This window comes from Talpa occidentalis, unplaced genomic scaffold (genome assembly GCF_014898055.3).
Source record: "Talpa occidentalis isolate TD23 unplaced genomic scaffold, MPIMG_talOcc4v2.1 talOcc4.13, whole genome shotgun sequence".
Classification (NCBI taxonomy): domain Eukaryota; kingdom Metazoa; phylum Chordata; class Mammalia; order Eulipotyphla; family Talpidae; genus Talpa; species Talpa occidentalis.
Window position 1 is genome coordinate 32,683,779 of NW_023601322.1, and position 26,947 is coordinate 32,710,725.

The 26,947-nt window shown below is 37.4% G+C and overlaps 1 protein-coding gene across 1 annotated transcript; it reads right to left on the minus strand.

Annotated features, from left to right (window-relative positions):
• Positions 1-757: 757 nt before the first annotated feature.
• Positions 758-26,589, minus strand: DSG3 (desmoglein 3). The gene is made up of 16 exons (XM_037509715.2): positions 26,417-26,589; positions 18,610-18,645; positions 18,004-18,129; positions 16,698-16,853; positions 16,139-16,283; positions 14,724-14,890; positions 13,530-13,658; positions 13,100-13,285; positions 10,539-10,810; positions 9,610-9,749; positions 8,782-9,009; positions 7,032-7,292; positions 4,427-4,557; positions 4,055-4,118; positions 2,654-2,871; positions 758-1,482 (listed from the first exon to the last, which is right to left on the minus strand). The coding sequence occupies exons 1-16, from the start codon at positions 26,462-26,464 to the stop codon at positions 907-909; spliced, it is 2,883 nt and encodes a 960-aa protein (XP_037365612.1). The 5' UTR covers positions 26,465-26,589; the 3' UTR covers positions 758-906.
• Positions 26,590-26,947: the final 358 nt, after the last annotated feature.

The following is a 26,947-nucleotide window of genomic DNA, read 5'->3' on the forward strand; positions in this document are numbered from 1 at the left end:
CATGTTTTGCAGTTCCCAAAAGTTAGTAGATATTGTTATCACAATACACACCACTATATGTCATATATAAATTATATCCACCCACCAGCATTTAAAAAATATACACCAATTTTCAAAGACTATTAACACAGGATTTATTATAGAGAAGTGTAGAGGAACGACCTCACTGTAAAATATTTTCTTTGGATAGATCCTCTTAAGGTATTTTTTAAAAGTACAAAATATTTACACCACACTAAACTTTCCTAAATGCTCCTTGACATTTCTATTTCAAAACTGCCTTACCTATGAGGACTACAGATGTAACAAGTTTCATGCAGAAGCCAAGCCCTTCAGCTTGAACAAAAGTTGCACTTAGGGTCTCCCAGCACCAAGAAGATGGAAAACAACCAGCTGTGACTAGTCCCTTTTTTCCAAACAGTTCAAAATACCTTAGCAAGTACCTTATGACTCTTACACCATTATTAGAGACATAAGAAAAGGTGACAGAGACAAGAATTAGGGTTCTTGACTCTAAATGCTCAATCCACTAAAGCACACTTTATTTTAAACAGAAAACTACTTTTCTTTGGCTTTGCAAAAATAGAAGTTTAGAAAATTTTAGGAAAATTTCCCTCTGAATATGACCTCAAGATTTTCTGGAAAACACTGACTGGATTTGGTAAATTGGGAGTGACAAATATTCAATTTGGGGATGTGGACTAGAAATTTATAAACTGTAATCATGATCAGTTTATGAGACTAGCAAATAAGTGCCAAATTAGATCAAGAAGTTGTGCTATACTATATTATGCCTTGAATAATTTGTACCAACATCCAGATTTGGTGAGTATGTTTGGAATTCCAGTTATTCTGGTTATATCAGGCTGGAACAAGATCTTCTGAACAGATCACATTATGTGTCCCTCATAGCTCTGTTGAACCACAGACATTGTCAGGAACATTGGAAATGGGACAAATCACTCTTTCCCTCACTGTTATATTTTGTGTGAGAAGTGGATCCAAGGTTACAGTGGAAGGATAAATGAGGGAATCAGAAGTTGAGTAAGTATCAGTTACCAAATAGCTACCACCCTGCAAAGGGTCAGCGATGCAAATGGCTGGTTGGAGCACAGGGCAGGGAGCACATAAAAGGGGGGCTCCTGGACTGCCTGGCAAAGGCTGGCACCTGACAGACCCCGGCTGCTGGATTCCTGCAGAATAGCCACAGGGCTCAGTCCCCAAACCACCGTCTTTGCCCAGTGACTGACAATGGTTGTCTAGGTCATCGACTCCAAGGCTTATCTCTGCAAGCTTTTTAAATTTGGGGCCGAGAGAATCTAAGAAGCTGTCATCCAGATCATCAGCAATAAAACTGCAGCAATCTAGGGGGTCCTTGGGAAAGTCGGGGTAATTGTCCGCGAGTGCTTCTTCATCATCGTAGATCAGCAAGCAGTCATTTGCTTCCTGGCCATTGTCATCCTCAGCAAAGGCACGTGCTTTCTAATGGTGGAGAGTGGGAAAAAATTGAACAGAGACTCACTGAATATAATACTGTTCATAGAAGTCAAGGTTTGATTATGTATGTGTAATTTAGGTAACCAATTGGAGTAAAGGTATATTGTTTATATTAACCATCCTTCATAGAAGTTATCTGGTGTTTGGAGAATAGTGTGGATAACATTCTCCCAAAATTAAGTCTAGCCTAGCTTCATATTTTAATTCTTGATTTTGCAGGCTCTTACATGGATTTAGGTCTACAATGCAAAGTGTATTGGAGGCTATTCATGGGGCCAAATGTGAAGTTCTCTGGCTTGTTCTTGTGTTAATGTGCATCTTCTGCTGGGGGGTGGGAAGCGGAGTGAGTGAGCATCCTGTGCGCACCCTTGGGGGCAGCTCTAGCCCAATGTGGGCCCTTTATTAGATGATACATTTGTGGTAACCTAGGGCCTTGGTGTATCTCCAGAAAATTCTTCCCAAACAAATCCTCCCTGTCCCTCTTCCCTCAAGCACACTCTTGTCTTCAAACACAACACCAGTTTTCATTCACTTAAACACTGGCATCTGGCAAAAGTGATACCAAAACTACACGTGAGGTCCATTCTAACTGCATCTCTCATTCTTTGGTCACCAAGCAAGAGGCAAGTAATCCATCTCCAAAATCCCCTCCTTGTCCCTTGTCCTGACACGTTGCCATATCCCTTCTATTGCTACTTATTTTGGATGATTAATTCATTTTTTTTTCAACTTTGTTGGATATAGACACCTTTGAAAAGGTGATGACACCATAGTCCACTCTCAGAAAATTTTAAGTACATGCATTCCAGTATCCTTTACAGGCTAGGAAATACAAAATGAGCTGCTTTGTGTTCCTAAGGAGGATGCTGCCAGTCCTCAAACACAAATGATTTTGTGCTCCCCTGTTATTCCAGTTGGAGAGATGAGGTGTCACTGGCTCTAGTTTCTCATTTTGTGGCTCTCTACACATCCTTTTGACCAGCAGCCCAATTTTGACAGTCATCTTAGGTAATCTGCGTTGTTTTGGCAAAGAGCCCCTATTTTCTTTCTTATATTTTAACAAGATATAAAAAAAATCAAACTGCAAAACTACAGTTAAGCAAAAACACCTCAAACATATAGTAGATAACAAAGCCAGAGTTTTCCATGAAATTACCTGTGTAAAGTAGGATTCCAGGAAACTCATGCTTATTGTTCTGTCACTGCAGTCCCTGTGGCTTCCTCCCGTGGAATGCCTTGTTCTCATTGTTCCAGATTGTCCGGTCGAACAAATGGTTGCTCCAAATCCTCCAGCCCCTACAGTTTTGCTGCATATTTCCATTCCCGAAGATCCGTCAATCACTGTCCCTCCAGCATATGTATTTGTACACATTTCTAAAAGCAGGGGAGAAATTTCTGTAACATCTCATACTGTGATTATTTTAATTATTTTTTTTACTGATCTTTGATACACATGGAAAGTAGTCAAACAAATTAATGGGGGAAAATATAATCATATGACTACAGATGACATTAAGCATAACATCTCAGTCTGTTATGTGAGAGTAACAGAAGGGGTGGTATTAGTGGGGAAAAAAATCTCTGAAAAAATACTAATTAAAAAGGAAGTGGATTTTTGATGACAACAGCCAGAAACATAAGAACAAAATATTGAACACACTGCAGTGGAAAGCTTCTATAGCAAAGTTTTCAGGGGAAAAAAATTGTAATTAAGTTGTCATATTGGCTCAATGTGGAAAATGAAGAGGAAATGTACATAACGCAATTTTGCAAATTAGTAGTTATTAATTTGGTGTCTTGTAACCTAATGAAAATTAAATGTATTATGATTATTCTGTTACCTTTGTAATTACACTTCTACAGAAATTTTTTTAAAGAAAATTTTGAATATAGTTTTTGTTATGTAATAATAATGAGAGAAGCAGGTGAAGATTGGGGGAGCTGATAAAGGCAGTGACTATTTTTGGGAAATCTCATTCAAATTTTGTAGGTTATACATTTAAAAACAATCTATTACTAAATATGGAATTAAGAAAAAATTAATATTAGGCATGAAATCTTATTGTTCCTCTTGTTTTGGTCTTAGTTGTAGCATTGAGATAACATGAATAAAATAGTTACTTGGTAAAACAATTTCACTTCTATGACAATATAAGTGATCTTATTCTATTATGATTGAATACAAAAATTGGTAACTGAACTCGAATCAGAATACTGTTAGTTCTGGGGAAAGAAGAAGGGTAAGAAAATGTTCAAGAATGTGCACAAGGCTTTATCTGCTCATATGACATAAGAATAGTCAAATTAGGTATAGGTACACAGTATTTATTATATTTTCTTATATGTATGAAATCTTTACTTATGAAAAGAACAGCAATCAGTTAGAGCTATACTTCAGTTTATTAAAGTTGGAAAAAATGTAACAAATCTTCAGCTATTAAAAATGTAGGGTTAGTTGACAAATGCATTTATGAAGTCGGATACCTCTTATTTTTAAAATTTCATTTTTTTCTTATTTAACCTATTACTATTAAAAATAAATTCAGTGTCCACTTACCACAAGTTTCTATTAAATCATTTCCATTGGTTGTTATAGGAGGCACACAAATATTTGTTACTTCCTGTAAGAAGTATTCAAAAAATAAATACATTAAAAGTGAACCAGATTTCTTGGCCATATAGGTAAAATGTGGTCCTTGGCAAATGGTAAAATAATAACTAGCCTGAATTCTTGCAGCAGTAACCATTTTTATGATTCGACATCTGAAGAGATAAAATCCTGTCTCCCACAAGCACTCTAGCACTCTCTCAAACAGGGGGTCATGGAGTCCCTTATTTTAATACCTTGTCACTCAATTTTCTCATCTCATCTCAAATTGAATTTTTCTTTATATAGTGCAAATAAATGTTTTACAAACTGGATCCTCACCCTGTCTTCAGGCTGGGCTCCTTCAATCCCCCACGGATGAATTGTTCCTTCTGAACCATCAGGAACTGGGATAAATCCTGGCACTCCCCCGAGTTTCCCACAGTCACAAGTTAGCAGCAGAAGGGGGGCCACTAGTAAACAAAACAAAGCCAAATATTAAAACATTTGAATCACTTGGAAAGGGTTTGACATGACAAGTCTCAGAAATGTAACAAAGAATATACAGTATTTTACAGATTTATAGAAAATTCCTAATAGCAAAATTAGTATCTATAAACTAAATTTGGCAAATTAAACATTAAAATTTCATATGCTTATGAAACTGAAGAAGACATTAAATTCTTCTTGTGATATGTAAATTGTTGCCTAAGGTAGTTTGATGAATGATAATGGTGGTTCAGTTCCTTAATCCTTTTCCATAATATATTTTTATGATTGCATTTATTTGTACATGTTGAGGCTATGTATATCGTGTTGGGTGAACTCACAACTGTATGGTCAAGATTTTAGTTGGGCATGATAATGTGTCTCTTAACATCTGTTAGTAAACATGAATTAACCAGAAACCTCCCTCAGCAACCAGAGTGGTGATCTAATACAGGGTGTGAATGCCCTCTTAATTGTGACTTATGAATCCCTAGCTTGGAGCAGCCTTCTTCCCAGAGTAATTTTCATTTTCTCTGTGTGTATCAGTCATATCTTTGCAATAAATATTAATATTTTCATGTTAATGGACCAAGAGAGAAAGATTCCTTCTTTTTTAAGTGCTTCCTACATTTTCTTGGTCATCAGTGACCCCAGCTGCACCTGCCAGGATCACCTGGACCCAAAGTTAGAACCCTGTCTAATTAGCAGCAAGTGTGTGAGGGATTTTAAGAGCATAGTCTATGGAGACAGACTTCATAGTCTATGGAGACAGGTTGGTAAGTGGCCCCACCACTCACCAAATAGATAAATTTTATCACTTTTGCTTGCATCCATTAACTCATCCATAACATGGGACACTAGTATCTACATCAAGATTGTCATGAGGATTAAGTGAGTTAATAAGAGTGAAGGACAGTAGTGAGTGCTATGAGGATTTGCTAGTGTCATTAGGATGGGTGTAGGGTAAGGTAAAGTGTTTGGCTTTTCTGCCCTCCAGCCATTAGGATTGATGATGGATCCTTGTGGTCCTGAATGCATGCCTGATGGCGGGCACCTGGAGTAGGGTGTGAGCATGTGTAAGTGGGTACACCTGGGCTAAGACTGCACTTATAAGGGCGGCATCAAGGGGATGCCAGAAGCAGCAGAATAAACAGAAGAGAACCACGAGAGAGAGCAGAGAGAATGAGAGTGAAGGAGAAGCAGAGACCACCAGAGAAGGCTGGAGAGCCCAGGAAGAGAGAAGACTTGCTGGGGGCTGGGCGGCCTGCCTGCTGTGTACCTGGTTAATCCCAATAAAAGCCTGAAAAAGCCACCGAGGGCTCCAGGATCTTCCTTTACCCCATCTGCTGGAATTATAGAGATCCTGCACTGTGCCTTCCTGCCGCTACATGTATGTATAACAATTTATTTATCCTTTTCAGGAAAAGAGAGCTGAATATGGTAAATTTTAATATCTGTGAAGTCTGGGTTATGGTTATATGTGTGCTTGTCATGTAAAGTTCTGTATTTCTTTGTAGTTTAGGGTTTCTCTTATTTATTCAAGAATTTCCCATGAATTTTTTTGAATAGAATTATTACATTCAAAATACTATTTGATTCACAAAATTTTATTTAAGTGTAATTTTTAGAAGCCTATCTATTGAATAAAAATTACTTTTATTAGAATTAATACATTTTCAGGATGTTTGGATTAAGCAATAACTTCTCAGAGCCTATGATAGTTATTTATTTTCCTTAACTTTATTTGACCAGGTTTTTTTTTTTTTTTTTTTTTTTTTTTTTAAGTATCTGTGAGACTTGATTATGGAGAAGACATTTTAGAAAATGCTACACTCATGGACAAAGTCATTATTTTGACCATGAATGAGACTGGCAGCATGTACAAAGTGTTCACTGTTTTCTATCCTTCTTGATTTTCTTATGCTGTTTCCTAAATGTCTACCATATGATTTGTTTGCTGTATAATGAGTAGAGATTGTTGGCAGGTGATATGATTTTTTTAAAATTTTTAAAATTGATTTATTTTTTATTTATGCAATAGCTGGAGTACAGGCCAGAGGTGCGGGAGGGTGAGAGGATTCACCAGACAGAGCGGGGAGCAGAACAGGTAGATTGACCAAAGTACACTGCTGAGGGGAGCAGCGGGCGAGACAGGAGAGGTCTGCCAAGCCATGTGGGCATCTCCCTGGCTGGCTGGGAATCGAACCTGCGCTGCAGAGGCTGTGGACAGCTTCACAGCGCTGCGCTCAATCCACTGCACCACCGGGGAGGCCCAGCATGTGATATGTTGACTTGAAACATTTCATATTTTTCCTAAAAATGCTCTTTCCTCCCAGTTTTGCCTATAAGATGATTAGGGAATTGTTTTGCATTACAGAGAGACATTCTCTGTGTAGTGCGAAGGCCTCTGCAAATACAGACAACTTGTGGAAACAGAAGGAAAGTTGGGCATACTCACACAGCAACAGCAGAAGTCCAAGGAATATCAGGCCAATGGCTCCAGGTCCCAGCCTCCCCTGTGCCATGCCTCCATATATAGGCTGGGAATCATCCCTTGACACAGAATCTCTACAAACGTCCCTATCTTCACAATCACAGACTTCCAAGATCAAGTCCTCTGGTGGCTCACATAATTGATCCTTACTGTCTTTAACTATGAGGGAGATTTTGTATATTCCAAGAGCTGTTGGCTGTTGAGCTATTAGATGCGCAGAGGTAGCTGTGGAGAAACAAACACCAAGTCAATAGTAGAACAATGTATCTTTGAGTCTCCAAAGCACTTACTGTGAAGTTACAAAGATGTCACTAGCAGAAATTGGGGCTGATAGTGGTGGGTAGTTGGAGTTATGAAAGCTTAACAGTGTCAGTTGGGTGCATTTGTCTGCATTTCCTCCTCCTTCTCTCTGGCCCAGGTGTACCCGTTATTCTCCTCCATGAAGATGGGGTGCTACCTGGATTTCTTCCCTCTTCCCTTCCTTCCTTGCAAAGAGGATGGGATATGTACTTAAGCACTCTCCTGTATGCTTAGACCAACCCCTGGACTCCTGTGTGGACATCTAGCTGTATGTCTTCCCCTTCTGTCCATGCTTTTGTGCCTTATCTAGGCTGTTTCTGCTTTGACTGCTGCTACCTCCACTGCTCCTGTCAGTCCTCCTTCGGTGAGCCCAATGCTGGCTATAGGGCCTTCTTGTGGTAAAGTCCTGTAGTGTGTGTGACTCATGAACATTGGTTGTTCTCTATTGTCCATCACTGCACTGTGCCTTTCTAAGTGGGGTTCACCAACCACTCTTATAGATGCATAGTTGTGTTGCTTGAATCAGCATAAAATTTCTCCTAAAGGTTAGGAGAAAAGGAAGGATGGATTAACTCCTCCCCATAGCTAATGGATTTGTGCTTTTCAATCCACCAAGATTTTAAGAGTCCCAACTAGTCACAGACTAAGTAGTACTTCCTTTGAACCTGATGCAGGCCACCCCCTCCAGTGCTTCATGTCTGCTCACAGCCTGCCCAGTTAGGAAAAATTTCTGTATTTAGAAATGTAAGTAGCTTTGCAATAATATAGATGCCTGACTCTAATTTGTGTGTGTGTGTGTTTGTGTGTGTGCACACATGCAAACAAATGTGAATACGTGTGGACACGTGTGCATGCATACACTGGAGGTAGAAATAAATTCTTAAAAGTATAAATAAACTGAAGTCCACATAAAGTTCAGGAAATATTAAATAGTGCTACTAGTCTATCATATCCTTTATTTTCTCTTCCGAAGAAAGAAGAAATTCAATGGACTACGACTGCATCTTTCATTGTGAAGGATTTTTAAAATTACTCTTGGAAGGGAACCCTAAACATACTCTCTTATTCTTTTGGAAATGTAAAGAAGCGTCAGCTTGGGCCTCCCCTGGTGGCGCAGCGGTTGAGCGCTGGGCTGTGAAGCTGCCCGCAGCCTCTGCAGCACCGCCCAGCCACCGGCGAGGGTCCCACATGGCGCGCAGACCTCTCCTGCTGCCCGCTGTTGCTCCCCTCAGCAGTGTGTTTCAGTAAATCTGCCTGCTCTGCTCTCCCCTCTGGCTCTGGTGAATTCTCTCACCCTTCTGCACTTCTGACTGTACCCAATGCTTGTATAAACAAATAAATAAATAAATAAATAAATCTTTAAAAAAAAAAAGTGTCGGCTTCCATTTATGGTGACAACTTTACTATTACTCACCATTGAGAGTTGTGATCCTCCACTCAGCTGGCAACTTTAGAGGTTGCTCCTCCAATGAAAATGTGTAGGGCCCAGTATATTTATCTTTGTCTTGTGATATAGCTGAAACAACCACCGAAGGTGATGAACTGCAAATTTCTTTCTTCTCAAGGACAATTGTTGGACAATTTTCATTGAAACCAGGTACTTCAACATACACAGTGCCTGTAGAAGTTTTACCGGTGATTTCTGTAAAAATAATATTTTAGAGTTAAAGAAATAAACAACAGATTATACCCCAAAATTTTGAGCTTTTAAATTTCCTTTGCACACAACCAAATATCTTAGCTTCTTATGGCATTTTAGTAAGTCAAAAGATGTCATACAATTTCCATATCTTGTAAAAAGCAAATTTAAATTTATCAACGAGGCTGGTGTCTCTAATTAGTAGTGTTGGCTATTAATTTAATATGCCTGGAACCAAGAGGTGGAATAGATGAATTTACTGATTACAAAGAAAAGCAACATAAAAACAAGAATTTTCTTAAATGTATATACTGTATGAGCTGAGCACTGCATGAAATATTTTTGCTTCTAAAGCAAAACAGTTTACCACGGTAAGAACAGGGAAGGATTACAGAATTTACTGTTACTTCAAACTCCACTGAGAAGTTGTAATGCTCAGTCTTCTACTACATTCAGCTGCCTTATACTTGAGACTCAAGGTCCCTAAGATAATGAACTTTATATAATGATAAAGGTAATATGTTAAATAAGCATAATCACTTTTTCATGAAGACATGGCAATTGTAGTAACACGTCTGAAAATGATTGAATTACTTTTCTTACCGTCTATGGCCAGAATTTCAGCTGTGATTGTCTTGTTAATTATGAAAGTATAGTCCCGATCAATGTTTTTGATAAATTTGATTTGAGCAGTTTTTGGATCAACAATTAGCAAACCACCATCATTACGTCCCATGATATATCTGTTTTATAACAGAAAAATATAATAATTTTTTGGAACATAGAATGCTACCTATTTAATGAAAGTGACTCATTTAACATTTAATGTATTATACTTAAAACATTGAAATATAGTTTATAAAAAGCAGCAGAAAACTAAAAATTAACGTGGAAAGGAGTATTTCATAATCCTTAAATATGTGGCTGCTTGGTATTTCAATTCTCTGCTCTGTACAGTAAAATAACTTTATACCAGAGCAATTACCTTGTATGGTGCACTTGGATTTTAAGTACATGTCTTTGTAGGTGCTGTTCTCTCTGTTCCCTGGGCTTCTGGTGAAGTTCTATTCCTTTTTTTAAGACCTTTTTTTTTTTTAAATTTATTTATTTATTTATACAAGCAGTGGGTACAGTCAGAAGCACGGGAGGGCAAGAGAATTCACCAGAGCCAGAGCGGGGAGCAGAGCAGGCAGAGGGACCGAAGTACACTGCTGAGGGGAGCAGCGGGCGGCAGGAGAGGTCTGCGCGCCATGTGGGACCCTCCTCCGGTGGCTGGGGAGCAGCCAGGAAAGACTCAATGATAGTTTCTATGAAACTTTTTCCTTCTCTCTAAACAGGCTAATAAGACATTCTGTCTTTGCTTATAACATAGTATGCTGTAATGATTTAGTTACCTGGCTCTTAAGTTCTCTTTGGGTAGATGCACTTTGTATCTCTTTTTGGTCTTGACATATACTTTAAGTGTTGTTTTGGAATAGTTTATAGATTAAAACTATATCAAGGAATAATAAAATGATGTAAAATTATTTTACCTGACAGATGAGGCAGCTTTGCCAGTGTCTTCATCAATGGCTTGATAGGATCCCAGGACATAATTGATCAATTTGCTACTACTTATGCTTTTTTGGACAGTAAAATACTTGGAACCAGGATAGAATGTAATACCTTCTTTTACATTTATTACTTGAATTGTGACTGGGGTTGATTTAACTTGATATTGAGAGATTACTGATTGGTGAAATTCAGCTTTATTTCTGACAGCAATACTGAATTGCATGCTTTGCAGTTGCTCATAATCTAGAGCCTACAGTAAAAATAAAATTAGAAGGAAAGAAGTGTTACAAAAATATGATCTGGCTAATCCAAAAGAGGACAAGAAAACTATATGCTACATGCTATAAATAGATCCTTTTATTACTATACAACAAAACACAGTTTCAGAAATCATTGCAACGTGGAGATAAGAGAAACCTTTAGGATTCTTAACTCATAAGAACTCGGTTTGGTAACTGATACTTATAAAACAGAGTATCTCTTTATAGACCAGCAAAAATATGTCCGTACGGTCTCTTTGGCTGTGTGGTACAGTGGAAAGAATTCCAGATATGCTATAGTAGAATTGTTTGAATCCTGGTTCTATTACTTAAGAGCAGTCTGTGAACGAGGGCACAATATTTAATTTCTTTGAACCTCATATTTTCACTTCTGAACAAAAATCTTATCTCATTACGTTGTTGTCATGACTGGACATTAAGGCCATGATACATTTCTATAAATGGCAGCTATGCCCATTCACAGGATAGTAATTCCTGCACTATAACAAAAATCCTTAGGTGGCAAAGGCAGACTGTCTTGCTAAACTTGGTTGGCAAATAGGTGTTTGAAAGGCAGTGGGTGGATGTCCCATCAACTCTATATAGATGGTCTTCCTGATACTAATTTTTTTGACCCTTTGATGGTGGAGGCCCAAACTAAGACCTGAAGTCCCAGGATTATTTTTTGCCAATTCTCTAGTAAATTTTCACGGAGTTTAGTAGGTCTTGGGGAGTGGGGGGGCTGCACATGCTTTGTACAGCAGGTCCTCAAATGCTTTTATTCAATGTTTCATTATAGCATAGATGCAAAAAAATCCTGGTGATGCACAAAATAACTCTGTTTGAGGGCCTGTTTTTGTTATGGTCATGTCACTTAAATTCCTAGTTTTGAGGAAGGTGAATGTCATTTCAGGGCATCAGCTGGCCATCAGCACTGGGTGCACATTATAGTCTAATGAGGAGATTTTAAGAACTGCTGCCTCAGCTTTGCTTTAGACCATCTGAGCCCAGCCAAAGGTTGCAGGTGATTCGAATAAGCAAATGGAGCTGTGGCTGACTTTCATAATCAATGGAGAATCAGGAAAGGTTTTAAGAAGTAAATGTCTGAATTTTTAATATTTTAAAATATACATATATTTTAATTTAGGTAGCATTGCCTGCCAACATATGTAAGTTTTACATGGTACACATTACAATCAATCATCATCTGTATATACTATTTTAAGTTGACCACTGAAAGTCCAATTCTATCCTTGGCCATATAATTGGTCCCTTTTGTGGCAGTAGGAGAGCAAAGGGAATAGAAACAGGAGGTGGGAAACATCAGGAGCAGCTGCCATCACTTTGGGGGCTGGAGGTCAGGCTGGCTAGAGCACAGATTGTAAGGGGGAAACAAAGTCAATTTCTGGGACAGAATTGACTGACTATGTTGTTGTGAGGAAATGCCATGATTTAAGGATAAGTCCTAAGTCTCCAGTTTGGGTGGTTGGATAGCACCAAAACAAGAGATGGAATAGTTCATACCCAGGCATTTCTGGATGTTTATAACAAAACACAAGTGAAGATGACTTTTCACTCTCTGAAAAGCCCACTGATAAGAAACTCCTTGTGTGGCTTTGGCAGTCTCCTTGTTAAAGGTATAGTATAGGCCCCTCACTCTACTGGATTCAAGGAATTAAAGAAGCTCCCATAGAATTTAATGCCCTATGCTAAGCAATATCCCCAATATTTTTTCTAATTTATGCAATATTTGGGCAGAAATAGCCTTATATTACTTCAGATCAGGGTCTTAACATAACCAAACATGTTAAATGGAAGTTTTGCTCAATTATTTTTTATCTTCAGGTATAGTTTATATGTTCTCATTTTTCTAGAGAAAAGTTCCATTTTTTGGTAGTCTTTTTAAAAACAAGTTGACAAATTCACAAGACATGAGTGTATGTATTTTTCTTTCTAACTTCAATCCAACAGAGTGAATGAGAGGAAGTCAGAAATGTGTTTTATTTTCTTCTCATTAAAGCAGGTGCACCTATAAATATATCTGTATCAATGTGTTTGTGTTTACTTTGGAGTGTGATAGCTTGGAAGGAAGTAAATAAACATGTTAAGAACAATACCTAGGTAATAGACTTAATGTGAACTTAAAAAATGCTATGTACTTTTATGTGTTTTCTATGAAGGAGTGGCATTATTATTAATAAATGAAAAAAGTTTATTTGTAGAAATGATATTTTTGGTTAAGATAGAACATTTTTACCACTAAAGGTAAATCAACTTACCTTAACCACCTTCAGGATACCTTCATTTGTTCTAGGATCTGTATGTATTTCAAACCAATTTCCTTCATTTCCAGAAGTAAAGAAATACACTGCATTCCAGTTATCTGTGAACTCTTCATCCCAATCTATTACTTGAAATCGTAGCAACTCAGAACTTAAAGTATTTTCCTCAATCTGTGCTGAATACTGAAAAAGAGAGAAGAATTTGAGACTCAATGGAGGTCTTATCTAAAGGGATTTTTATTTATTCTGAATAGTATTCATTTTCAAATTATGCATTGCCTCCTTGCTGGTTATTTGAATTCTTATATTTTACAAACATTTATTTTTAAGGAAAAGAGCAAAAAACTTAAAAAAAATTGGGAAGTATATAATAAACATCATATATATATATATATGTAAATGATTCTTCAAGGAGTGAAAGGTTTACCTGTGATTGCTGGAGTATTGGGAAATTATCATTGACATCTTTCACTTTAATTTTACATTCACATGTAGTTGACAGTCCTTCTCCATCTTTATCTGCACCACTCACAACCAGACGGTAACTGCTAAATTTCTAAATTTAGAGAAAAAAGTAAGGAAAAATGAGGTGAAAATTTTCAAGTTCATGACTCATTCTCTGGAAAATCACATACACTTTTGCTGTACATTATAGAGGAGGTGTATGAGGCTCTGGATGGTTGGGTGGATGTCTTCTAGGAGCTAGAACAAGTTTTCTCTTTTGTTAGCATCATTTTTTTTTAAAAAGATTTATTTATACAAGAACAGGGGTACAAGCCAGATGCGCGGGAGGGTGAGAGGATTCACCAGAAACAGAGTGGGGAACAGAACAGGCAGACTGATGAAATACACTGCTGAGGGGAGCAGCAGGTGAGAAAGGAGCGGTCTGCTGCACCATGTGGGACCCTTACCCGCAGGCAGGCTGCGAACAGCCTCACAGCGCTGCACTCAACCGCCTGCACCACCAGGGGAGGCCCTTTTGTGAGCATCTTATGGCAAGAAAATACACTGAGAATAAAAATAAGTCATAAGTTTGGTGGAATGCTTGTCTGACTGAAGTTTATTTATGCAGCTACCCTGCCAGTCAATGTGGAATATCATGTGCACAAAAGTAATATGGAATTTGACAGGACAGTATATGGTGTTGGAGATGATGGTGGTGGTGATGGTAGTTGTGGTGACAGAATGACAGAGAGAGGAAAGAGATTCTTTAGAGTTCTAAAAGTCAGAATAAAATTAAAAGAAATCAGGAGAAATAGTGTGGCGTTGGAGAAGGCTTTATTGCAGATATAAATTTTTCCTTTTATCTAAGAATTTCTAAAAGATTAGAGCTCAATCTTTGTCCATGCATGTCATGCTTTTTTTAAACTCTCTCAATTTAAATTCCACTGGTGTGCTGATACTTAATATGTTTTGGGTACAATTAATGGCACAGGTTCCTGGTACATATTCCCCCCCATTAGAATCACAACTGAATGCAGATAATTTCCCTTAGATTTGGCCTAAGTAAATATTGAGAACCTCTCTCCTTTTTCCCTTTAGTAGAATGGAATTACATCTATTAACTTTCATACAATCAGATTTTTTTTTTTATTGAATGTTTCCAAGTGTCTTGCTTTACCTCTCGATCAAGAGAATTAGTCAAAGTACAGACTTCCCCGGTGTGTCTCCTGATGAGGAACATGGGTGTGCCTGCAGGTTCCTGAGAGACAATTTTGAAGGCAATTTTAGAGTTCAAATGGTTTGGTTCATCTGCATCTGTGGCATTTAGTATCATCACCTGTGAGTCTAGAAATACAGAAGAAACTCATTTAAGACTGTAAAGGTTGACATCATGTTAACATTAAATATTCCACACAATTTGAAAGTGGACCTTGTGTTTTAAGATTTTATTTATTTATTTATTTATTTTTTTTTAAATTTTTTTTTTTTAATAGAGGAGGCATGCTTTTATTTATTTGTTTGTTTGTTTTGTTTATACATGCACTGGGTACAGTCAGAAGTGTGGGAGGGTGAGAGAATTCACCAGAGCCAGAGCGGGGAGCAGAGCAGGCAGAAGGACCAAAGTACACTGCTGAGGGGAGCAGTGGGCGGCAGGAGAGGTCTGCGCGCCATGTGGGACCCTCCTCCGGTGACCGGGGAGCGGCCGGGGATCGAACTGGCGCCGCAGAGGCCGCGGGCAGCTTCGCAACCCAGCGCTCAACCGCTGCGCCACCGGGGAGGCCCTTATTCATTTATTTTTAAAGATTTATTCATACAAGAACTGGGGTACAGGCCAGAGGCATGGGAGGGTGAGAGGATTTACCAGAGACAGAGTGGGGAACAGAACAAGCAGACTGACTGAAATACACTCCTGAGGGGAGCAGCGGGTGAGACAGGAGAGGTTGGCCTAGCCATGTGGGCATCTCCCTGGCTGGCTGGGAATCAAACCTGCGCTACAGAGGCTGCAGACAGATTCACAGCACTGTGCTCAACCTGCTGCACCACTGGGGAGGCCCTGTTTTAAGATTTTAAAACTTGTAGGCTCAAAAGAAATTGCATGTCATCTCTGCATTATCTCTTAATCAGGTAGAACTGTGCTGCCTTCCATAAAAATTCTCCAGTTCTCTAAACCTTATCTGTGTTTATTTCTTATCCTGTCTTTATTTCTTCCCTTGATAATGGGTGACCTTATCACTCTTATATTATCCAAATAATGTAAATACATCTTTGTCCCTTATAATCTAAAAAGTCCAGCCTATGTATCTAGACTACCCAAGACCGCTTCAGCTTTGTGACTGCTGAGTAACTGGTTGACTTTCATACAAGAATAAAATACACTGATTTGTTAACAAGATCACAACTTAAAAATACAAAGGTCATGGATAAATAGCTCAATTACAAAAATTAGAAAGGAAGACCCAGGTTATCTTGATGACTTTTTCTGCAGAATTACTGATGAAGCTGAGATAATAAATTAGCTTATAAAAATGATGCAGTACAGTGATATTTGCGCTTTAAAAGTAAATTAGAAATGGGAGGTACTGTCAGACTTACTTGTAGCACTGTTTTCTTCAATTTCACCCATGAATATACTTTGTGAAAATACTGGAGGATTGTCATTGATATCTAAAATTTTGACTGTTAATATAAGTGGTTTTTCTACCTCTTGTTGCCGGGCATTTAGGGCACGACATGTGATCTAGAAAAAGAGGGAAAATATTAGTATCACTTTACAAACTTAAAACTTGTAGAAATAGGGCTCTACTCTACTGGCATATATAGAAATTTTATCAAAGAAGAAAAAGAGAATAGACAAAGTAGCAAAAGGTGCCTACGCTTGGCCAGACCAGCTGCCCCTTCCTCCAGGCTGTCTCATGGTAAGGTAAAGCTCTTAGCCAGCTGCATGCTGAATTTCAGGGCTCTCTCATGCATCCACCTGGTGAATTCCTTCAGGGACACAACTACAAATGGAGGCCCTATGTGGAAGGACTAGTCTTGATTGCTGGTGGATCGATGCAGGTACTGATTTCTCCTCTAATTAATCAGTACAAGGGTATTCCTTCCACAGCCATGGTGCAAGAGAAGGTGCCCAATATTGAAGGCACAAACTTACCTGAAAGCTTGGGGTTTCCTCACGATCAACTATGGATGTTATATTAATTTCTCCAGTGAATTTGTTAATAACGAATATTCCAAAAGGGGGTTGATCAATTCCCATTCCAGAAATTTGGTAGGTAATTTTCTCTGTTGCTTGAATATCTGAAGAAATCTGTAGCACAGAATTCCCAAAATGTTAAGATGATTATCACTCAGGCCTTTTCCTTTCCCTTCTCTCCTGTACCTCCATAGTCTTAGTCATCTGTTCACTTTTCTGTTATTGTGCTGTTTATTTTTTGCCATGATCTATACAAGGAATGTGAAATAAATTCATATTGTTGCTACTGTTGACCAGCATGGACCAATATGTGTTAATTATTTTGGCTTTAGAATATTTGCTCAGGCTGTGGCCACCATGGTGATGCTAAAAGGTTGAAAGAAAGTCAAGGACACTTAAAATTGACAAGGCTATTTCTTTCTTCTTTTTTTTTTTTTTTTAAGATTTATTTATACAAGCACTGGGTACAGTCAGAAACACAGGAGGGTGAGAGAATCCACCAGAGCCAGAGCAGAGAGCAGAACAGGCAGACCGACAAAATACACTGCTGAGGGGAGCAGCGGGCAGCAGGAGAGGTCTGCACACCATGTGGGACCCTCGCCCAGTGGCCGGGGATCGAATCAGCACTGCAGAGGCTGCAGGCAGCCTCACAACCCAGCGCTCAACTGCTGCGCCACTGGGGAGGCCCTTGACAAGCCTATTTCTATATGCTATCTCCTTTAGCAGATTATGTTAAGCAAAAAAGAAATAAAGCATTAATTTCTGTTTAAATAGGGAGATTGGAGAGGAAAAGCAAAAGGGTTTGTATTGTTAAAATATATGTCGAAATTATTTGTTTTTATTATAATGTCAAGTTTTTTTATATATATATATATCTTAAATACATATAAAGTTAGAATAATATACATCATCACCCAGCTTCAATGTATGAATGGTCAATCCAATGTTGATTCCCAACCATTTTTCTAATCATCTATATATTTTTCTGATTTTTTTTTCTAGACACTAGACCTAAATAAGTCATATCCATTGAAGTTAGTCCATGTCTCAAGTATTTATTACTCTAGAAGCCATAGTTCTTTGTTTTTGTTCTCTTTTATTGCTATTGTTGTTATTATTATTTAATATTTTGTTGAAATACCAAGTTAATCTGTTCTGTGGATTCCACAGACTGCATTTTGTTAATAGGCACTCACTTATTTTAATTTACATCTAATATGTTTATATTCTTAAAATTCACATTGCCCACACAGCTGTGACTTACTACGGCAATTGGATTTCTTTTGGAATTGTCTTCTCCTTCTCTGCAAGGTTTTGCAAATTTCACCCATTCACGTTTGTATCTCCTTTTGGCTTGTATTACTGTTCCATCATCTTCTTGTCCTTTTGTCTAATTGAAAAGGGATTTTGTTTTAGTAAACACATTGTTCAAAATTTTTGCTTTGAGCATTGATTATAGACAAATAGCTTGAGGATCCCCTATGTCTTAAGACTTCTAAGATAGTTAATATCTAATGTGCTATACCTTACTTTGTCAAGCAAGGAAGAAATATTAAATAAGTGAAACAGTGGCAAGACTATAATTTTTAATATTACTATTTAGTTATATTTTGTATTTCCTTTATCATATTCCATAATATCTTCCTATCTGGGTATATAGGACCCATTTAATGAAAACTTGTTGATTTGCTTAAGATAAGAAAAAGAATACATGAGATATTTATATATTGTTGGGTTACTTGTTAGAATTTTAATTTTATTTTTACAATTAAATTTTAAATTATTTTAAATGTTAGATAAATATTTTTCCAAACAAAATTAAAATTGTTTCACTAAGCTACTTTAATAAAAAAAAATTTTCTTACTTTACCTCAATTCTCCATTCTCCATGTACCAATACAACCACCTGTAAATATTTAAATAAAGTCAAATTAGCTGTGAATTCTTCAAATAAGTAATTACATAAGAAATATATTGTGGTTATTACATTCTGTTGTTCATATTATAATTTGTTTCTATAGCAAAAATTGGGAGAAGTAGCATACAAAAGGATAAAAAACTACCAGGAAATAAAAAAATGTTTTCAGTATAAGCAAGTTTTCTTGTTCTGTCATCTGAATTCAGAATTTTTTTTAAAGATTTATTTATTTATGTATACAATAACTGGGGTGTAAACCGGAAGTGCGGAGGGTGAGAGGATTCACCAGAGACAGAGTGGGGAGCAGAACAGGCAGATCAACTAAAATATACTGCTGAGGGAAGCAACGGGCAAGTCAGGAGAGGGCTGCTGCTCCATGTGGGTTGCTCCCTGGCTGGCTGGGGATCAAACTTAAGCTTCAGTGGATGGCAATAGTTTGCTAGCACTGTTTAACCCCTGCGCCACCAGGGAGGCCCTGAATTCAAAATTTTAATGAAGAATTTATTCAACTCTTCAAAACTCTGCCTGACAACCAGTTGTACCAACCATATGGCTGTGGAAGCCTTGGCTTTAGGAAACAATGGAGAACATCGTTGTGATAAACTTCAGAAAGTGATACAAGGGATTATTAAAAACCATCACCTACTCAACTGACTGGTTTAAAAGCAATCTTGTATTAGCTTCAATTACAGGATAGGAAATTATCTTAGTTGTACATACATGAATGGTGAGAATGGACTGGAACTAGACTGGTTTAGAGTTTGGAACATAAAGGATGGGGATACACTATTACAATCCCAAGTAGAGTGTACTGAGGAACACGGGTCTCATTTCTGTCCTGTTACATCAGTTTAAATATTGAATTTAGGTCCTCCCTGGTAGTGCAGGGGTTAAAGTCAGCGCTAGCAAGCAAGCTATCACCAGCCACTGCAGCATAGATCCCTGGCTAGGGAGCTAACCTACATGGCACAGCAGATCTCTCCTGTCTTACCCGCTGCTCCCCTCAGCAGTGTATTTCAGTATATCTGCCTGTTCCGCTCCCTACTCTGTCTCCAGGGAATCATCTCAACCCCGCACACCTCTGGCCTACACCCCAGTTCCTGTATGCATAAATAAATAAAAATAAATCCTTAAAAATAAATAAATATTGAATTTAAGGTTTGTAGTGCTCTGAAATAAGTTAAATGAGGCTAAAGCAAAGACAGGCAGCTTAGGGTCTTTACTTTCTCAAGAGCATACAGGATCTTCATATGTGTCATTTTCCATCTTGTTTTCTACCTGGACTGTATTTTTCTTTCCCCTTCACCCACTTAAATATTACTCATCCTTTAAGATCATTTCAAGTTCAACAATCTCCATGAAACTGTCTTTACTGATGTCTCCTTTGAGTGTTTGTACAGCATGTACTCTGTACCACGCAGTATAACCCATAATAGTTTATGATATATGTGATTTCACATTGCTGTATGTATCTTATGGTGCTAAGTCAAAAGAATTATAAACTTTCCAAATCAGAACTTCTCTATTAATTTTTTCCCTTATAACCTTCATAATACCAGTCCTTCCGTACATTTTTATTTATTTTGTTTTTTTAAATTTCTACAAGAACTGGGGTATAGGCCAGAGGTGCAGGAGGGTGAGAGGATCCACCAGACACAGAGTAGGAAGCAGAACAGGCAGAGGGACCAAAATCACTGCTGAAGGGAGCAGTGGGCGAGACAGGAGAGGTCTGCCACACCATGTGGGTATCTCTCTGACTGGCCGGGAATTGAACCTGCACCGCAGAGGCTGTGGACAGCTTTACAGAGCTGCGCTCAACCCGCTGTGCCACCGGCGAGGCCCCTTCAGTACATTTTTAAAGACTATTTGCTGGCCCACTGGTTAACTGAGCTAAGGACAAGCTGGTAGGAAAATGATTGTTTGAAAATAAGTCAGAAGAAAAAAAAAAGAGTGATAATAGTAACTAATATTTATTGTGGTGTCTGTGTCAGTTGCTTTTCTAAGAGATTTGTATTTATTACCTCATTCAGTACTTACAACAGTCATATGAAGGAGATTCTATTATTATAATCCCTATGTAATGGATGAAGAAATAGAGAGATGAGAGAATGACTACCTTGCACCAGCTAGGTAGAGTCAGGACTTGACTCTTGATAGCCTGACCACAATGCATGTATATCACCACCACACTAGATTCTAACCAAAATAAATATAAATAAATTTTAAAAATGATGGTAGAAAGTTATAAAGGTCAGTTTAGATTTCTAACTGCCAAAGACTGAGGATACTTCTGAAATAATGTACATTTATTACATGGTTTATTTGGAAGGTTATCATAAAGAGGAAGGTCCAACTTGGAGCTGAAGGAGGAATTCCATCAGGCATAGGATGTCAGACCCTTTAACACTGAAATCGTGTTTCAAAAGTCAAGTGGTCTCAAAGTGATAATAGGTCTCAAAATGATTTTATAGTTTTGCTGCTCTTTATTAAGCAAGAGCATGCATTACTTGGGAGAGAAGACCAGGGGAATAGAGTAATTGCACGACTCCTTCTCAATTCATAGGAACAACTCAGTCCCATGTGAGCGAGGGGATGGGCCAGGCACGCTCCCCTTTATAGGAAAACTAGGGCGAGTCATCCAGAAAATATGAATCATGTTTGTACTAGCTCCACAGAGAATGATTGTTTCAGTAGACATTAAGATACAATTCCTGCTTTTCTGGGAAGCAAAGGAAGGAGAAACCAAGCAAAGAAAGGACAAGTCCTAAGCTATGGAGAAAGGAGAAACATGACTGCACACAGTTATCTTGTTTGTTCAACATTTTCACAGAATCACAAACTGTAGAGAAGTTATTCAGTCTAAACCTTTATTCTTCTCCATCTTCTCTTTTAAAGTTGAACCACCAGGACTGCTCTCTTATTTTAGGTAGTATTATGAAAATGTGATTTTTATTGGTGTTTTTTGAAATATGGGATGGTTCAACTACTTCTGAATATTGCAGTATGCTTTAGATATTTAGAAATATAATTGTAGCATTACATTACTTAGGATAGTGTTTTAGAAACAATTATTTTAGTTAATTCATACTTATATGTGGCTACCTAATTGATTTAATTTGCTAATATAATTACTTTGACTATTTAATACCTATTTTGATAGTTTCCTAGCATTCAACTGATTTGTCTCTTGGTTAATTCTAAATGCTTTATAAGATGGAGTCAAGTGTAGTAAAATAAAATTGGACCCTGGATCCTGAATCCCAGAATGGAAATTCTAGTCTTGCCACGTACCAGCTATGTACTTTGAGAACATTACTTAATCTTTGCTTCCTCATCTGTAAAATACAGATAATAGTTCTACTTTATAGGTTTGTTGTGAGAGATGAATAAATTAATAGGTGGAAAGCACTTAGAGGAACCCCAGCCCGGAGCAAGTGCTTAATGTGTTCATCACTTCTTTGCCAAACTTAATGATAAAGCTATGAAAGAACCATTTTGATATGATATATCCTCTTAATATTATTACTCAGGTCAAGGCACATAAAGTTGTTTTTTCTTTGAGCATCAAAAAGATACTCCTCAGTACCAGTGTGAAGACTGCCCCTTGAACAACTCCAGGAGGTACTGTTCACATTGTAGTTTAGGTGAGTGAACCGCCCGTAGTTGTGCAGGGCACAGCCTGGCCTTCTGCACAGTCATTTCCATAGCATAGCTATGGGTAGTTATCAATTTTGTCTATATAATTTTCGTGTGATGAACATTCTAAAGCAAGCCCTCACTCACCTTAGGCTATCGGATTGACTGTTAACTGGAAAGGAAGAGCCAAAGGCTAAGAGGTTTGTGGGAAACGTCTTGAGTATTCTGGCTCTGTGTGAAAACCGGTTTTAGGTATTAAGTGGGAGGGGTAGTTGGTAGCAGTAATTACATTTTCCTGACTTCTGCTCAAGATAGGCAGGCCTGACCAGAATCACTTGGCAAGGTTCTTCTAATTTCCAAATTTTAATTTTTAGAGACGTTGAGATAAAAATTTATTTTTGATATATTGGTTTGTTTCATATATTTATGTAACCATTAGATTGTTTTCTCTGTCAAAAGGAGAAAGAAATAGCTCAAATATTTTCTGTTCAATTTAGGCCATTTAGCTGACAATTCTTTGCCTAAAGATTGCTTTTTGCATATTCTATAGAAGAAGGTGATTGAAGATAGTTCTGCTATATTTAGAATATATTCTAACTCAAAATTTGATATTTACTTATTAATTTTAATTCTATTTTCCACCCTAACATATTTTAAGATGTAGCAAATATAAGCAAAGGTAAGAAAGGTGAAATGAAATATTGCTTCTTAGATATTCTCAACTAAAAATGGCCATTGGAAATATAATTTCATGTGAAAGTAAATTTCTAGAACCTTCTTATATCATTGATTTTCTTGACCATTTCTTAGAACTTGATATTTAAACTATGCTTTCTTTTTTTCCAGCACTGTTACTACTGATTTCTTCAAAACATTGTGCTTTAAAAATCTTTGCATTTCAAACTTTCAATAAATTTTGTAATGAATAAATTTTTACATAAGATAGTAACATAAAATTAAATAGCTTAGTGTCCAGATGCTAATAAGAATGTTATCTGCTAAACTGTGTTTCAGATTTTGCATACTGTATAACAGTGAATAGTGGTTGTCTTTCAGATAAATATTGTTATCAAAAGGTTAAATCTCTGAACATGAACAGTTTTTAATCACTAGCCCTTTTCCAAATGTTTGTTTTTTCTTATGTGAAATAGATCAAATAAGCATCAGAAACTGATAAGTCCTACAACATTCTTCAAAATAGGCAAATGTCCCTCCCAAACAATTACCTAAGGAGGTCAAACAGTTGAAATTTTTAGAAGAGCTCCAAATTTGAACGTATTTTCCCATACCCATTATTATCTTCATTTAAAATACTGCTTTTCTTTTTCCCCAACCAGTTAAAAAAAATCTTACAATTATTTCTTTTTCACTCAAGAAGATGTAGGCCCTTTTTTGACTTATGAAAACTGGTGATGGTGGCTACTTAAAATGGTAAGGCAGAAAGTCAAGATGTTATTAAGGACCATCTCTATTGCACAAATGCAAAAAATTATTCTTATAAATTGGTTTATATTTTTCAAAGCACTTTTGCACACATTGCTGTTTTACACTCACGATGACCAAGTAAATCAGGAAAGGGGTTTATGATCATTGTCATATAACAGTTGAGAAAACTAGGCCTGGAGTGAGTCAGTGGAGCAGGCAGAGACTGAAGTTCATGACTTTGCTTCTGTGTCTCACTTCTCTAGGCACCTTTGTATGGTCATAAGAAGGTGGAATTAATTCAAAACCTCCAAACACATCTTCCAACTTTCAGGCCCCACCTTTCAACAACAAAAGATGTGCCTTCACTTGACATTGCTTTGAAAAGCATTGCTTTTTCCCCATCACCACATTATTTCGAAACTGTGGGTGGCTCCCTATTTCTAAAAGGATTCCATTAATCTTCACTGAATGTACTTTTTAACCTGACCCTAACCTGCCTTTCCAATTCATTCTCCAACACAAACTGTCATTCCAGCCAAACCAGAGTGTTCACTAGCCCAAGGCAAACACCATAAGCAGATTTGCTTTTGCTGGTCTGATGATGGAAGCTATGCCCTTTGGCTCATCCATCCTTATCAAAAAGCAGCTCAAATCTCTCTAACTCTGTGGTGTCTGTTTACCTTTCTCACTTCTGACTGACATTGCCTTTCACAAATAGTATTCACAGTAGACTATCATTGTCCATTAGAAATATGAGAAGCACAAATGTGAGCCAAATATATAATTTAAAACTTTCTAAGGATCACATTTTAAAAATTAAAAAAGTAGAATTAATTTTTATGTATGTTTTAATCTAATATCTCTAGATCCTATCATTTTTATATGTAACCAACATAAAAATTATTGATGACATAGCTTACATTGTTTTCTATACGGTCCTCAAAATATGATGTATAGCTAACACTTAATAGCATATCTCAATACAGACCAACTACATTTCAAATAATTAATAGATACACGTGACTAGTGGCTACCATATTGGTTAGGTTACTGCTAGACCACTCAGTTTAACGATTATGTACGAAGTTACATTATTTTTTTAAGTAGTGTGTGATTGTATTGCTGTGTGTGTAGAACTTTCCAGAGGGGAGGAAAATGTCTTAATTTTATAGTTTCCTCTATGACTGCCATGCCCGAGGCACTGTATGCAAGTGTGTAGATTATGTTTTACTGAAGCCTTATTCAATCGATTTATCCATTTTTCAAATAGTTGTGAAAGATATTCTAATAAGAAGGATATCGTAGTAGCATTGGGGACACAGAGATGAATAAACAGTCTTCAGTATCAGACTCTCACAATCAGTCAAACCAGAGAGGTAACTGAGAGAGGTCTCGAAGTCAAGGCAGGGAAAAGAGCCCCCCTTAGCTGTGGTGGCCCAAGTTTGTGTCCTTATGACACTGCTGTTCTGGCACTGCAGATCCCTTTGCTTCCCAAATTGGTCATTGGCTTGACACATGGTTGTCAGGTTACCTGCAGTGCCATCCAGAGACAACCATTTGCAAAGCAGGGAAAGTCCAACAATTATCATATATGTCTCTTTATAATATTCCAGGATCAACTACATTATTAGATTACCAAAACAATTAGTTACATTGTCATGATAGAAATAGACTCCAATAGAAGGGGTGATACTAATTTTCTGTTTAAAAACCATCACAAGAGGGAAGACCCAGAAACCTCTGACTCACAAGGCAGCCTTGTGGGTTTTAGAAAGCCTTATGTGTTAGAGACTTCTTTCTTTAGATCATTCTTGTCTTTGATATCTATCCAATATTTCAACATTTTAGATGATGAAATGAGGTAAATTGATGCTTAGATCATCCTAGCTATTGTTGATAAATTAAGAAATTCATAGTAGGAATTTAAAAAATATTCATTGATGGTATATTTCACTCTTTTGCTATCTCCTTGCAACTGATAATGTAGTGACATTTTTTTTCTTCACTGAAATCATTAAGGAACACCCATGCTGGTGCTATGCTCTCTGGATTCCACTCTTTTATGTTATAGGATATAAAACTTTCCCAATCAACAGCCATGTTACTCTCCTGAAAAATGGTTTTTAAAATGTCCTTATCTTTTATTCCCCTAAAGGTTGGGTATATTTTGCACATAATCACTAAACATAAACATTGCTTTCTTAACAATGCACCCAGCTTCTCTAGAGTTAAACTTCGCTTTAATTTAAATTTCAATTGTCTTTGACTATTTTATAAACATCTCAGTTGTCAAGACTAGACATGTACACTTCTTAGCCATATGCTTAAGAGACATGTAATCTTGGAAAATAGACCTGCTTCTCTTTTGTGTGCTTTACTTCCAGTTAATACTGGACAGAAGAATGTAAGAAAGAAAGTGGGGGAGTATTGGAAAATAGATCAGGATCAGGGTTATTTAATTCGTTAACTAAAGACTTTCAAATTCATGTGTCTGTTTTATTTTTCAATGTAAAATGCAACATTAAAAAAATAACAAAAGGAGGAAGTCGGTAATCCTTAGCATCTTATTTAAAAGTGTTTATTTCCACAGTACTCTTTCTAGTGTTTACAGCAGAGATCCAGCAATCGAATACTGTCTTCTCTAACAAGGAAGAGAATAGGGAAAGTTTGCAATTATTAGAAAAAAGACAGCACTTACCATTAAAATGGCCAGAGCGCCTGTGGTTCGGAAAAGGAGCCAAGTCATTGTCTCTGATTTCCCTGGTGACCAAATCCGAGGGAGCTGGCTCCTCAGTCCTTCCTGCTGTCTGTTTGCATCCGATGTCTGAGAAAAGTCCTTTCCTCCTTTCGCAGCGTCTGTTCTGTCTTCGCGAGTCCACGGAGGGCCTGTTAAGCGGTTCCTCCCCTCCCTAAACCCAGGATTGGCCTCAGCAGAAACGCTTGCATCACTTTTGCTCCCAGGTAAAAACTTAAGACACACCTCAATTCCTAAAGCAATGAAATCCTTTGTTGGTAGCTGAAAGAAAAGTTCACAGGCTAAAGACAAAGTTTAATAGGAAGGTAGCAGATGAATAATAAATTAATCATGGTGTGGAAGTGCAGAAGCTAGTTCTGACTACACTGAGAAAGAATCTACTTGGCTGCTTCTCATGGTTACAATTAACTCTGAAAAAGAAAACAAAACATACAAAATCCCCCAAAACCGAATATGTGAAAGTCTTTATTTTTA